At 28.9% G+C, this 15750-nt stretch overlaps 1 protein-coding gene across 2 annotated transcripts in view; it reads right to left on the bottom strand.

Moving 5' to 3' along the window:
• LOC101236066 (hemicentin-1) overlaps nt 1–6057 on the bottom strand; it is a 166173-nt gene extending 160116 nt beyond the window's left edge. Inside the window, exon 1 of one of the 2 annotated variants that reach the window (XM_065788290.1) lies at nt 5861–6057. In XM_065788290.1, the coding sequence (XP_065644362.1) occupies nt 5861–5873 (13 nt within the window). In that variant the 5' untranslated portion in view covers nt 5874–6057. Of the gene's footprint in view, nt 1; nt 145–5860 lie in introns of those variants that run through there. The other variant, XM_065788291.1, reaches the window with a different exon arrangement.
• Nucleotides 6058–15750: the final 9693 nt, after the last annotated feature.

The raw sequence follows: 15750 nt of genomic DNA, 5'->3' as shown, positions 1-15750 counted from the left end.
CCTTTAATTTAATCTTTATGCTTATTACAAGGTCAGGTTGTAGAATTTTATTCCACTATGTGTTGTATTCGGTCTAATTTCATATACTTAAAAAAAAAACTTTTCCCGAAGGTTTTTTAATTTCATTTTTTCTCAGAACTATCTGTGAAATTATTAAAATCTAATTTTAAATAGCCGTATAAAAATTAATTTTTAACGCACATGTTTCAGTAAACATTTATACGCATTTGCTATTTTTTTCTGCAACACGTTCGTAATCTTAAAATATAGCTTTTAAATATTATAAAAGATCTTTATAATCACAAGATGTGTTTTAGACGTCTAAAAAACGTTGTAATAGGTTTTATATACCTAGCTGGAGATTTACAAATGATGTAAAAACTTTCCAAGGGTTTAGTAGAAGTTCCGAGAACAACAAAACAAAACAATTGCCATCAAAGCAGCTGTTTCTTGTCACGCTAAAGTTACCCTTAAAATAATTATTAAAAACATCTAGGCAAAAGAGCCAATTATTATTTTCTTTTATTTATTGTTTTAGCGTTATATAATTTATAAACTTGCGCGGAGATTATTTTAGCAAATAATTTTTTTTTTTTTAATTAATAGGAGTTAATTGTTTGTTTTAAGTCTGAAATCTAGCTATCTTAAACACAAAATATGGCGGCAAACCCCTATAGTAGTATGAGTATTTATTATAATGAAAATTAACAAAACAAATTACAATTTAATACTCGTAGTTAGCATAACACCAGGTAACACCATGCACCATGGAAACATTAGAGAAATGTTTTAGTGTTTTAAATCAAAATACAAAAATGTTTCACTAAAGATGCATGGTTTCGTGCTAAAAATAAATAAAATAATAAATGTAGAAGAAATTTTTTAACACCCAAAACACTATCTTCTTTAAGTTATCTTGTTCAATAGTATCTTGTTCAAGTTCAGTTATCTTGTTCGATAGTATCTTGTTAAACAGTATCTTGTTCAAGTTGATAAAAAGTTATCTTGTTCAATAGTAGTTTAAGTTATATTGCTCAATAGTTCAAGTTATCTTGTTCAATAGTTATCTTATCAATAGTTCAAGTTATCTTGTTCAATAGCATCTTGTTCAACAGCACCTTGTTCAAATTGATAAAAAAACAACTATTTGTTCAACTGAAAACATTATCTTATATTAGAAAAGTCAGGAACTCTAAATATTGTATGCGACGTTGTGCAAGCATCACTTCAAAACTTGTTGATGCTTAAAAAAAAAAACTAAATGTTCCAAGAATACGTAATAACAACAAACACTAAAGAGTTTCATCAGGCCAAAGCATGGCAATATAAAAGCAACTCAAACAAAAGAATCATGAAATATTTCAAACAAAAAAGGCAAACAAATTTGAAGAATCTAGGAACCTCAGCAGAACATTTGTAACATGCTTGATTCAATGTTTAAAAAAATAGCACATAAAATTATTAATTACTCCAATAACTACGAATGGAAACCAAAGTTAACTCTCTCTTCAATCATTGTGTTCCTTGTCAAACAAAAAGTCATTGGCAAATTCAAACAAAACTATTGTTATTTTTTTAAGTTCTTGAATATCTTATTTTAATGTTATTTCTGGAATTGAAAGTTTTCACCCTCCTTAATAAATTTAATTGATATTTTTACCCTCCTTAATCAAATTAAAAGATGTTTTCACTCGCCTTAATAAACTTGAAAGATATTTAAAGATGTTTTATTATGGATTTGAAATAAACTATTCAAAACTGTTTTCTGAATTTGTCATTTTGTGTCTTTTGAATTAATAAAATTGAAAAAATAACAAACTAATTTTAGTTATGTTCACTATATTGAAACAAGCCTTCAAGTTGTAATCAATTTATGTTCTATTAATACTTTCTTGCCTAGTTATGTTCACTATATTCTAAACAAGCCTTCAAGTTGTAATTAATGTTTCTGTTTGATAAATTATATGGTAGATTAGGTAATATAAGAACCTTAAGCGAAAATTGAAATATTTTCAAAAATAATTACGCTGGATCCAAAATTTTTGTGAATTAACGATTCTTAGGATCCTTCTCATGATCCACTTCAATATTTTGGCACCGGAAATTTTTTCTTAAAAATACAGAGGTTTTAAAAAAGTAGCAAAACTGCTCATATTACCCAGACCACTTGGTAATATGAGCGCTTTAAAATAGCTCAAAAAAACATTGATTAAGTAAAAATATATCAACCTGACAACTAGAACTAATTTTAGGAATATAATGCTTTGTTATTAACAAAACTTATAATTAAAGGATCAAATTTTATGCCACTTTTGTTGAAACAATACTACTATGTTTTCTGCAAAAAAAAAAAAAGAAAAAAAAATTAGTTTGTTATTTTTTCAATTTTATTAATTCAAACCATTCAACAATAAAAGTTCAAATTTTTTGAATTTAAACTACAGAAAAATATTTAGTATTGTTAAAATATTAAAATTTTTTACTATGTTTTGCTTTTATTCAAAAAGCAATTAAAACCACTGCGATTTTAGGACTTTAAACTAGGTAATTTCAATGAAAAAAATTACTGCATATAAATTTACGCTAATTGTACTGATTCCTGTTATCACCACATAAAGTCAATTCAAAATATATAAAGCTTTAACTTTACTGCTTACATTTAAGAAATCTTTAAGTATGCTCATATTTCCAAGGTGCTCATATTACCCTAATCTACCCTTCTTGGATAAAGGCTACCAATCATTAACGTTTTTTATTCTTAAAATAACGGCAGTGCAACTGTTACAAATCATAAAAAAAAAATTATAGTAAAAGTTTGACGAGGAATAATTTTTTCATAAAACTTTCATAAAACCATTTAACTTGAAATTATCGTTGTCATATTTTTTAATGGAAACTTTAGTAGAATGGTAGCACATAAGTTATATGAAGTTCTTAAGTAAGTTATATGAAGTTCTTAAGTAAGCTATATGAAGTTCTTAGTTTTACTTTTTCAGCTATTAGTAATTTTATTAGCTTTTCATAAAATTTTAGAAAATTTGTTGTGTGATTTTGGTTTTCAAAAAAAAACTGATGTAAAGTTAATGAAAAAAAAACTTAAAATAACGGTAACAATAAAAATTAATTAAAAACTAAGTAAATATATATATATATATATATATAAAAAAGCGATGAAAATTGTCAATAAATTAATAGAAATAGACAAGAATGTTTTTTATTGAAAGATAATTTCTTTTACTTTTCTTTTGAAGCCAGTAACTTAAAAGAAATGTTAAAGTTATTTATATATAACTGTAAATATAGATACAATGTATTTAAAGCTTTTGATTTATTAAGAAGTAGTTTGAGAATGTACGAAACAGTTTTCGACGAGCTGTGTGCCAAAGCAGTTAACATTAGTTGACATTAAATAAAAAATGGGTACAAATTATTTAACCGGTGTTTACTAACTTTGATCTTTGTATAAAATATCAACGCGTGTAGCAATTTTTGTGGACCTATAATCAATATCATAACTTCAATATAATCAATATTATATCTCGAATAGCCTTGTCATTTCCACAAAAGTTTATTTTGAAATGTCTTAAATTTATTTATATAACAAGTTTGCATATTTTAAAATAAATTCTTATTTATTTAACTTTTCATTAATAGATAATATAATTAGTAAACTGTTACGTGACAAAAAATTAAATAATTTTGAAGAAACTGACTGAAAATATAACTAAAAAATAAAAAATAAAAAGCTCCTTGAAACTATTTCAGTGTAGTACTGCCTCCTCCCCCGTTGGAACTAAAATATAGTTTTAGTTCCAACGGTCCTGGTTATACATAAATGTTTTATTATAAAATACACGACGCTTTTAACCTTCTAAGATTTACTTTCTTAATGGAATTTAAATTAAGTTTTTAAGCAACATTTTTCACAATAATGCTGTTTCTTTTTTTTGCTTTAACATAAATCATGAAATTTTAAAATGCGAATGAGAATAAAACATTTATAACACCGTTGTTTTTTTTTTCCTGATCATGACGTTTAACTGATCTTGTATTGAGACAGGTGTTGCACCTTAGCTATGGTAAACACAATTTACCTATGAAAAAGAAAAATTGTTCCACATGAACTGAGTTTATTTTTTTTTTAGTTTAGTTAGTAAGAGTTAAGGTCTGGGTTTAATAACTTTAAATATTTTTACCTCTCTTCTTTTCTCTTATACATGTTTACCCAGGTTATGATTGTTAAAGGTTAAACTTATATTCAAGGCCGGCGCGATAGGGGTGTGACCCCCCCCCCCCTCCATTAATGATTTTTTCATTCATTTAGTCGGCATATTTGACCCATTTAGACAAGTCAGTCGGCAAATGTCGACTAAGCAGTGGACAAATTTAAAAAAACAAGGACCTTCTTTTTTTTCTTTTTTTTTGTCGGCAAAAGTTGATATCGCAACGCCCCCCCCCCCCCCTAAGACACCAACTCGCGGCGGACGTGCTTATATTTATAATGGTACCTTTTAGTTAAATACGTTATTTCATATGAAACTGTTTCATGCTAAAAATTTTCAAGCGTTATTTAAATACTAAAGGAAGATCAATCTAATAGTAAGATATTGGTAACGAGGTTTCAGTGCTTTTCAGTAACATATACTAATAACCACTGCCAGCAACATTCTATTGCGGAACTTCAGGGGACCTTTATAAATATTTTGAGTGGTTCACTGTTATTTTGCTCATCGGTTACAAAGTGAATCGATAGTGGCAGCCAAAAAAGTGGTTAAATGAACGTAACTATATCACACTGTGGATATTTTTCGGTAGGCCGTTTATAGTAGATGCTACTAATAGTCCAATAAGTGACAGATGAGCAAAATTTCAATGAATTGCTCAATATGCCTTTTTTTCCTAAAAATTTGGTAATCATTTCACTTTTTATGATTGACGGACAGATTGAAAATAAGAGGAAACAAACTCGATATTTTAGAGTGTGGATAGAAAACTGTTCGTCATGTTTGTTTTTGTTTTTACGTTGATTATCTATTTTAAACCACCCAGAAAACTAGAGTTTATTATAAGTTTGCGTCATCTTGTTATGTGTTTTAAGAATAGTTTTAAATTTACTTTATTAAAATCGAATTTTTATATATCAAAATGCTTATATTAAAAAGATGTTACGGAGCTTCGACTCCTGCTCAGTAAGTTTTGATTGGTTTCGATTGATTTTTTCAAGTTCGGATAATTCAATTTTTGTTTTGTTTTTGTTTACTTTGGCGTTTAATAACATTTAAAAGTATATAAGTAAAAAAACTGGCAAGTAGAAGACATTATTTTGTCATATCACTGAGCTCCAATCGTACGTAGTTACAATAACGTATTATATATGTATACTTTACAAATTGTTTATTGAAAACTTTAAATGTAAAATAAATAACAATTAGTTTAAGAAATAGTTCAAGAACAATATTAGAAGTTTTAAAGAAGATGAGATGCGACTTTTATTGAACTTGACAAAAAAAATTTTATGCATTATATTGAACTTGAGAGATTTAAATATCTTTATTTTGATATTAAAAAGTTAAACTAAAACTTTTTATTAAAAGTGGTTTGCTAACCGTGAATTGGTTGTTTTAGTATAAAACTTCGGCTCCAATAAACCTCCATTACATCTCTAATACACAGCATTACACAACATATATATATATATATATATATATATATATATATATATATATATATTATATATATATATATATATATATATATCTTTACAGCCTTTTTTGGGGGTAGGCATCACACCGCCTCACACACACCCGTAAAACCGCCCCGGCATAAAAAAAAATAAAACTTTGAAAATTAAAATTCTTACCACAAGAAGACATATTAATTAGAGCTCAAGTGTCTGACTAATTTTTATTTATTTGCAACTTGTTGTATGTTGGATGTACATGAAAGTAAAAGTATACAACATGGAGCTTAAGAAAAACTAAAAACTATTTAAAATAAATGTTTTTTAAGTTAAAATAATAGAAAGCATGTGCATCTCCTTTCTTTTATTTTAACTTTAAGCTCAACGTAATTTATAATTGATGTTTTTTTTTTGAAAATAAAGAGTTATATAACTAATTTAGTTATTCTTATTTCTAAGAAACCACGATTACTTTATTTTACTAATTTAGTTTGGCGAAGAGTATAAACAAAAACTTTTTCAAATTTGAGAATATGTTTATACCGAGATATTTTCTCTCTTCTTTTTCAAATGACTTGACAGTAATTGGTTCATTTCTAAAAAAATTTTAAGAAAAGCTAATGATGATTCATAGTTTCTTAAATTCAACACTTATAAAAAAAAACTTACGAACGTTTTGATTATAAAGCTATCTTTAATAAACAATATATGCATTTTATATTATTATTATAGTATTTTATTGAGTTTATTTAATCTTTTTAGCAATTTAATTGGATTTAAATAATTTGTTTTTAAAGGTTTACTTATTATGAAAAAAAATTTATTAAAATTTTTTTTAATAGAAAGCTTTAAAGAGTGAAGCTTATAAAAATCATTTTATCTCTTAATGATATATTTTTATATTTATAAGGTTTTTCCTATTTCCTATTGTGTAATTTTTTCATTATTATTAAGCGTTTTATTGTAAAACGAATTACTAAAACGAGTAAATAAATTAATTGAAAAAAAAAATTTTTTTTTTTTGGTATTTCATTTTTTATATAAAAAAACAGTTACTGTTAATATTAAATAATGAAATAGACGTAAGACGATACTGTATGCGACCGCAAACTTCATAAGAAATTTTTTTCAACCAAAATGATGTAGAATGAAAACTTGTGGCTAAAAAAAGATTACTCTAGAAAAAAAAAACTGGCTAATATTACTCGGAAACTGTCTAACTTCTTATTAATCCTGTTATTGCGAGCTATTGTGACTAATCTTGTAGAGTTTTTGCCAAATACGGCTAAGCTTATTAAGTTCCGATTAATTTAATAATTACCGAGTAATCCTAGTATGTCAAAATTGATGCAAATATATAAACTCTGATTTTATTATCCGCTATCTTTATCACACGGAAGACAAGTCAGCTAGCATTTTTGGATACAATATTTTTACTAAGTGTATACGGCTGTAAGTTGCTTCCGTAAACTGTTTTAGGGGAGTATGGGCTCATACATACATACATACATACATACATACATACATACATACATACATACATACATACATACATACATACATACATACATACATACATACATACATACATACATACATACATACATACATACATACATACCTACATACATACATACATACATACATACATACATACATACATACATACATACATACATACATACATACATACATACATACATACATACATACATACAGGCCTCGGTGAGAGCCTGTATGTATGTATGTATGTATGTATGTATGTATGTATGTATGTATGTATGTATGTATGTATGTATGTATGTATGTATGTATGTATGTATGTATGTATGTATGTATGTATGTATGTATGTATGTATGTATGTATGTATGTATGTATGTATGTATGTATGTATGTATGTATGTATGTATGTATGTATGTATGTATGTATGTATGTATGTATGTATGTTTGTATGTATGTATGTATGTATGTATGTATGTATGTAAGATTTTATCTTGGTTTTTTTTATAAGTAAACCAATGTGAAGTTATTTCCAGCAACACTACAGTATTTTCAAGTAATTTATGTTTTAATGACAAGATTATGTTTAGACGACAACATGTTTATAATGGTACACTTTAAAGTAAAATATATTTTATTAAGTTATCGACTTACAATATTATTTTTATTTATATCATTTATTGATACAGTTTTGGTTGAATAAAACATGAAGGCAAATAATAATAATATTTTGGAAATTTTCTACTAGCCTCTATTTTCTATTAGTCCCTTACTACATAAATGTAGTTATAGAAGTCTGGTATATTCAACACACTTCTAATTATGAAATGCATATACATTTTATTTTTAGGAAATGTGATGAACACTCATTAGAAATCAGAATGACTTTTAGAATTATTTATATTTTATAGATATTTTTTTCACGTTTTCTCACACTTATATTTCAATTTTTAGATTTTTTCCTGAAAAATGTCAATTTTTATAGCTATAAATAATAACAAAAAACTTTTCACCATTATAAAACTATGGTAAGTTGAATAAGCTTTTTTATTGTGAAATAATATAAGTTGTCGACTTACATTAATATTTTTGTAAATTTCATTATAGTTACAGGTATGGTCGAATAAAAGATTAAGACAAATGGAATAATATAAATAGACTATTTCCAATTTCAAATTAGTCACACTATAATAGTTAAATTAGAAAGGGTTATTTACTTAAGCACAGATAATTAAAAAAAAAATAATAAACTTTTTTTTTTTTTAGTTATCTGTGCTTAAATAAAAATTTAATTAAACACCAAATAAAAATATAAAGTTCTACTAATAACTAAAACCCAGTTTCTAAATGAAACACAAATAATTCCTACTAAGTTCTGATCAAAACCGGCTAATCCAACCAAGTGCCGATAAAAAGCTAATTACTCCTACTAAGTTATGACTAAAACTTGATAATACGGCTAATGAAAACCTGAATAAAAACCTGAATATTCCTATTAAGTTCCGATTAAAACTTGCTTAAACTACTAAGTTCCATGCAAGTACTCGTCAGGAACTTAGTAAGTATTAACAAGTCCTTAATAGGATTAGCCGGGTTTTTTTCTCTAGGGTATTTATTAAAAGGTGTACAGAAATACATTTACTACATTTTTATTTAATATTTCCTCCCTCAGCATCAATCACAGATTCAAGAAGACTCCGGTACCTGGAACAGGTGGTCTGAATATAGTCCTTGGACATCTTATTCCACTCCCTATTGGTTGCAGCGTTTAGGGAATCGACACTATTGTGGGGAAGTTGAAAACGCTTTGACTCTACATACGCCCAAATTAAATAGTCAAAAGGTGACGAATCTAGAGATTCAGGTTACCATTACACTTTTGATCCGTGATTTAGCAGGTTCTCTAATAGCCACCTCAAGGTCTTATGGCATGTATGTGGTGGTGCTCCATCTTGCTGAAACACCACATTTTTGTCTAGAGTGTCTGGGCATTAATCCAGGGCTTGACATGGTTTTCCAGGATTCGAATATACTCATTATTGTTAATTTTCTGACCAGATTTAATGTAAACCGGAGGCTTATAGAGACCATCAGATGAAACCAGACCAAACATTATAGCTGAAGTTAATTGTTTGGTCTTGAATCTATACTTTACATGCTCTAGGACTGTTTGATGACTAATAACAACAATAGGTTTTACTGTTTGACACAGAATCAACAAGAAGTTGAAAAAGGGAAAAAAGCAGGAAGAGGAAAGTTGTTGGTCTCTTTCTTTTGAAAGATTTGAAAGATCAAAGTTTCTTTGATTTCGCCTCGATTCTTTTCTTCCCCTTTTAGTAAAAAAATCTCTCCCACTGCTATGACTTTTTGATTATATTCTTCGTGTTGATGATTTTCTCGTAATGATCTTAAGTACTCACTAGCCCATCATTTCCACGCTAAGTTCTAGCATTTTGTGATATATTTCACTGCTCGTGTCATCGTATTGTTGTTAAATTCTTGATCATCGTTATCTTCTGTATTTTTAAAAGGGATAGTAATATCTTTGCCATGTTGAATCATGTTTGGTGTTAAAACTGGAAGTTGAATATCGTTTTCAATGTATCCTAATGGCCGGTTATTCAAAGTATTCTCAATATCAATTAAACCTCTTTAAGTCGTTCGAAAGTTAGGCAAAGCCTTCCAGTTGCTTTGTGTAACGATTGTTTCACCAAACCCACCATTCTTTTAAAAAAGTCTCTCCACCATGGACTTCTTGCTAAGTTGAACTGCCATTTTATGTTCATTTTACCTTGGTATTCGTTTATCTGTGGATCCTTCTGTAATCGACGGATCCAACTTGCAGTGCTGACAAATGTTTTAGTGTTTTCACTGAATATCCATTGAAATATATCAACTATCAAACCAACCATATATCTTAATAATTGGGTGTCCTTCAAGTGCCAATTTAACGTTTGTAAGGGCGTTAGCTACTATGTGTCCAGAAATTAATTTAATTCTTGGAATAGATTAACTTCGTTCGGAAATACCTGATTTAGCAGTAAGTACTCCTTGAGTGACTTTGTTACCTTGATGTACTACTACATATATTGCACTGCAGCAGCCATCTTTACTAAGTCCATGGATTTCAATCTTTTTTATCATTTGATCCAAAATAGTAATACTTCTTGGTATTGGTGTTAGATCTGGTAAGGATTTTACCAAGCAGCCAGTTCTCTTCTAATTCTGGTAAAATTGGTTTGACCCAACAATATTTTAATTCACATTTGCGGTAGTTGCGTAGTGGTAGAGCGCTTGCTTCATTAGCGAGAGGTTCCGAGTTCAATTCCCACCACGTCCCTGGTAGTACCGCGCTCAACTTGTTTCTCCGCGCAGCGGCCTTATTCAACAAGGTTCGTGTTTTGGAGTTATAGAGATAGGAGAGGGTTATAACCACAAGTAGCCTCCTCATCTGTAGTGGCCTTCTTGGCCTTAAGGAGGTGAATTATAAAAAACAAAACAAAAAAAACAAAAAAAAAACATATTTGTTGATAAATTGATTTTACTTTTAGCGTTATTGGGGAAATTACATCAAGTGGATCGAAGACTTTAGCCAAACTTCCTAATATTCCACTTTTAGTTAAACAATCTATTTCACGAGAAGGCCTGCAATCCACAATTAATGTGTCATCACTCTTGTCCCATAATAAGCCAAGAATTTTTGAATAACGTTGATGGTATTCATCAACGTATATGCTCTTGTTGATTAATTGAATTTTATTATTTTGATGCGGGTAATGATTTTCATATGTCAATAAATTTTGTTTGATTACTCCCCAAGTATAAAAGGACTAGATGTACATCCAAACGGGATTCGAGTGAATCACACCAATATGCAAACAATCGTTGAGTGAGGATGATTCATGCTCTTTAGCAGAAGCATCAAACACAATCCTTAGCTTAGTTGTTTCGGAATCTTCTTTTATCACTGCTGTGATAAAAGAAGATTCCTTTTCTATATGCCTATGAGGCATATAGAACATCATCTTTCGAGTTGGTTTGATTAGTGCATACTCAATCCATCCTTGAGTTGTTCTTGAATAAATCATTGTATTTAATAAAATCATTGGCTTTTTTTTCCAACTTTCTAAGTAAATTATGTAACCTGGAGATGTTCCCTTCTAAATAAGATGCTAAAGTTGAACTTTCTTCTTTCCATGGTAATCCAATAATAACTGATTATAAAAACCAGTCTTGTTGTAGTTGTTTTTTAAACTCTTCATATACTTCATTTTTTATTTCCTTTGCTTTGGTCTTCCAGACCAAGTACATCCAAGCTGTATAGTTCTTTGTAGCATTTATTGGTTGACTTTGTAAAGTATAAGCAGTCCGAAGTACTTTGTCCTAAGAACTACCAGCTCTAGTATCCAACAGTGCTCTCACATTATATTCACCAACTTTCACAACTATTGTCGGATGAATTGTTCGTCCTTCGAATCCAACCATAAGGATACCTTTTTTTGAGTCGTTTTTATTAACATCAATGCATATAGATGAACGATGAATTCCTTTGCAATGATAGCAAGAACACTTACGTTGGCAGTTCGATACTGCATGATTTGTTGAAGTGCAGTTATAACAGCGATGGTTTTCTTTAAGGAATTGTTTTCTTTGCTGAGCCGATCGGATTTCTGTACATTCGTGACTACGGTGATTTTGTGAACTGCAATAAGCACACTCTATAACTTTTATTTTGTTACGTTGAATGCGATTTTAATGAATTACGTTGAATTGAACTTTTATTTTGTTGAAAATTTCCATTTGATGTTTGTGCTTTCAATTATCGTGAAGTTTTATAGTTTCGTTTTCTTTTCTGATAATATTACTTGGTTGTCTAATAGATAATTCTGGATTTCGTAGAGTATAGTCACGTAGAGCTTTAATCAGCTGTTCAAAACCCCACTCGTACCATTTTGGAACAGTTCGAGTAACATCCGCTAGAACAGGACCAAGTGTGTTGAGAGTTTCAAGTACCATTATTTCTGCTGTTTCCGATTTCTTTAATGTTTTTAATGAGTTCACACTGACGTTTAATTTTCTGTAAAACTGATGTGTCTGATCAACGTTGGCATTTTTTATGAAAGGAAGATCCATAATATTATAACCATGCTGACGAATAATTTCAGAAGTGATTTCATATTTTTGATTCGACACCATTTTCGCTTTTTCATAACCACTTGCATTAAAAGGAAGTCCAGCAAGTTCTTCTTTTGGAATGCTTGATAAGAGTTCGCGTAGATATGATAATTTTGTTACAGGAGCATAGTTTGTGTTGTCAATTTCAGTGCTAAACTGTTGCCAGAAACGTACCCAGTCAAGAATCAAACTTTGAAATTTGTAGTCTGGAATGTTTTGCTTTAAAGTCGTTCGTATGTGTATTATGCATGTTTTGAGTTGCTTCTTGTTTTACGCGAACGATTTTTTCCGCATTATCTTTTTTTGTAATGCTCTTTCTATGCGGTGTTCTTTTAATATAGTAAGAATATCGCTTTGATGTTTAATTTAATTGTTTTTTTGTTTTTACCAGTTATCAATGTCTTCATTGTCAGCATTATTTTCGTTTCTTTTTAATTCTTCTATGTTTTGGATAAAGTAGAAAGTTTCCGACAATTTTGCTTTGATAGTTGGTTCCAATCGTTCCAATGAATGGTATTGTATTATTCGATGTCATGCGTACTTCTAAACCAAGTTGCTCAACTTTTGCTATTGTTTGTTTCGATTTTCTGGATTGAACAAGAAAATTGGAACAAAAGATAGCAGAAGTTGAGCGACTTGGTTTAGAAGTACACATGGCATCGTAGTGTTGCGATAGGATTTTCGCGTTGCTTAGGAGCCATTTTAATTTTTGTTGTAGGTTTCCTTAGTCAGTAGATAACTTGTTGAGGTGTTCAGTAGATTCCAAATGCCCTGGTAGGGTTGCCACTTTGTGTCGTGAATTTGATATTCTGTTTGTTGCGTTCAACTGACTAAGGCCTATCAATTTATAACGCTCAATATAATTTTAATATAAACCAACGATATTTATATACAACTGGCACTTATCCGTAACTAAAATACGTTACTTACGTATTCCCTTGATACCAAGATAATTGCCGTAAGAAAAACCCATTCAAAATACCGTGAAAAAAAAAGTCATCGCGTGACATATTAATTTACAAATATTCGTACTAAATACTAAAAGTTTATGACAGCCATTTTCCTCATTGACCTTACTGGATTCCGAGAAATTCGGCCCTTGACAGCTTTGGTCAATTGAGGAATTTGAGCTTACCTCTTTTAACCACTGCTAAGATTCCTCTTAACACGACCAGTTATTTGAAAACGTTTAATCAAAGTGTAGAAAATACTTGGAGGCTTGTTTAGCATTTTGGAAATTTCTTTGGGCGTGGTGCCATTTATGGCCAGGTCAACATTTGCTTAATTTTTACTATTCATTTTCACTTTTCTGCTGTTTTTTTGGTTTATTTTTATTTTCGAAGTTTTATGCGTCAACAAAAACAAATTATGTGCGTAAAATACCAACAAAACATTTATTTTGAAATTAACAATTATTTTTTTTAGGAATCTTATTGACATCAGTCAACAAGTTTTCGATGAAATTGAGATCTGGTGACTGCGTTGGCCAATCCATAATTTCAATTCCCTTCTCCACAATCCAATACGAATCCCTACGAATGGTATGCTTTAGATCTTTGACTTGCATAAAGACCTATTTTAGCGGCATATCTTTTTCTGCAAAGGAAATGGTGCTTATTAAAATTTTTGAATAAATATGTTTGTCTATTATTCCATCAGTCTTATAAATGGATTTTACCGTGTGTAAGGAAAAATAAACCCAAATATACATTTTGATTCACTATGTTTAACAGCTTTTATAGTGAATTTGAGGTAGGAAAAGTTATGTAACCTTTTTATGTATACCCTGCATACACTTGACCCAAATAAAACAATTTTGATTTTATTAGATTACAAAACATTTCACCATTTTGAGGCAGACCAATCTTAATGTGCTTTTGCAAAACGCTTTCTTGCTGCAGCGTGTCTTTTTTCAAAACGGGAATCTTCCTTGGACTTCTGGCAAACTGCTTGCTTTCTATTAAATGCTTAGGTACTGTTTTGGTAGAACCTCTTAAATTTGAATTATCTTAATAATTTGAATTTAAAAGTTCGAAATAAAAAATAATAAAAAAAAGAATTCGAAAAACAAAATAATTCTTTTTTTCAACCTTTTTTTGCTCTTAATCTTACTTACTTTCTTCGTGATGTCTTTTGTTACGTTGTTTTTTTTTCTTCGTAAATCTTCAACATAATTTTGCATGTTTTGTTGTTTATTTCTTTCAAAATGACTACCCAGATGTCTGCGACCATTTCTGCTGTTGTTAAGTGAACAATTGTTTCGAGAATGAAATGTTTTTTTATTAAATTGCATTTTTAGTTTTAAATTAGACTTTGACACCTCAAAAAATGTAGTAGGGTATGATAGTATTAAAATAGTGATATATGCAATGAAAACACTTGGTCAAACTGCCTACATTAATATACCATGCTAAGAAATATACCTAAAGAATTATGTTCAAAAAGCTACAAATTTATTGCTCAAAAAAACTATTAAAAAAAAACTCTTTAAAAACAATATTTTAAAAATGGACTAAAAAGTAAAAAATATTTCACGGGACCCAAGGACTTTGTGTACGTACACAACCTGAAATATCCATTAAAGTCTATGACTTAAAACGTTGGGCGCCAATAGGAACGAGTTGTAATTAGTTGATATTTTATAAAGGTATTTTATCACGATGGTGCACATGATTATAAAAAAATTAATAATATGCTCTTTTTACATGATATGTTTTGTATTAATATTGTTGTATTATATTACTATATTTTTTATCTTTTGTAGTATATTTTTTGTCTTTTGTATATTAGTATACTTTTTATCTTTTATTTTTAATGTTGTTGTATTATAATATATTGTACTATATTTTTTTATCAGGGTACTATATTTTTATCTTATTTTTTATCTTATCTTGTCCAATTTTATCTTTTTTGGCATTTTTCTCGGAACGGTAATTTTTAACAAACGGCAAAATCATTTTTTAAAAACGTATTTTAAACAAAGAGTCAGAAAACATTTATAAGTTTCGTGCTTTTAAGCACAAAACTTTATTAAAATATGATTGCCAAAAACAAATATGTTTACCCCCTGATAGCTAAGCAATAAGCAAAAACTAATTTGAAGATCTATATTTTATCTTTAAACTGGAAAAAATCAGCTATTATTACCGTTATAAGTGGCTAAAATCTATATTTTATGAAAGAGCCTCTTGATAGTTAACATAGTTTCAATGTACTAACAATGTACTAACTAAAGTTCATGTGCTCACTTAATAAAATAATTTTTTGAGGGGTTTAAGATTTTTAATACAATAATAATTTTTCTTCTTAAATGCCTTAGTAACCCAAATAAAAATTATGATATGTTTTATCCATTTAAAAATTGTATAAAATATTTTTTTTCATCTAAGTGAC

This window comes from Hydra vulgaris, chromosome 01 (genome assembly GCF_038396675.1).
Source record: "Hydra vulgaris chromosome 01, alternate assembly HydraT2T_AEP".
Classification (NCBI taxonomy): Eukaryota; Metazoa; Cnidaria; class Hydrozoa; order Anthoathecata; family Hydridae; genus Hydra; species Hydra vulgaris.
Note: the sequence above shows the minus strand (reverse complement) of the source record. Positions and strands in the feature narration are given on the sequence as shown.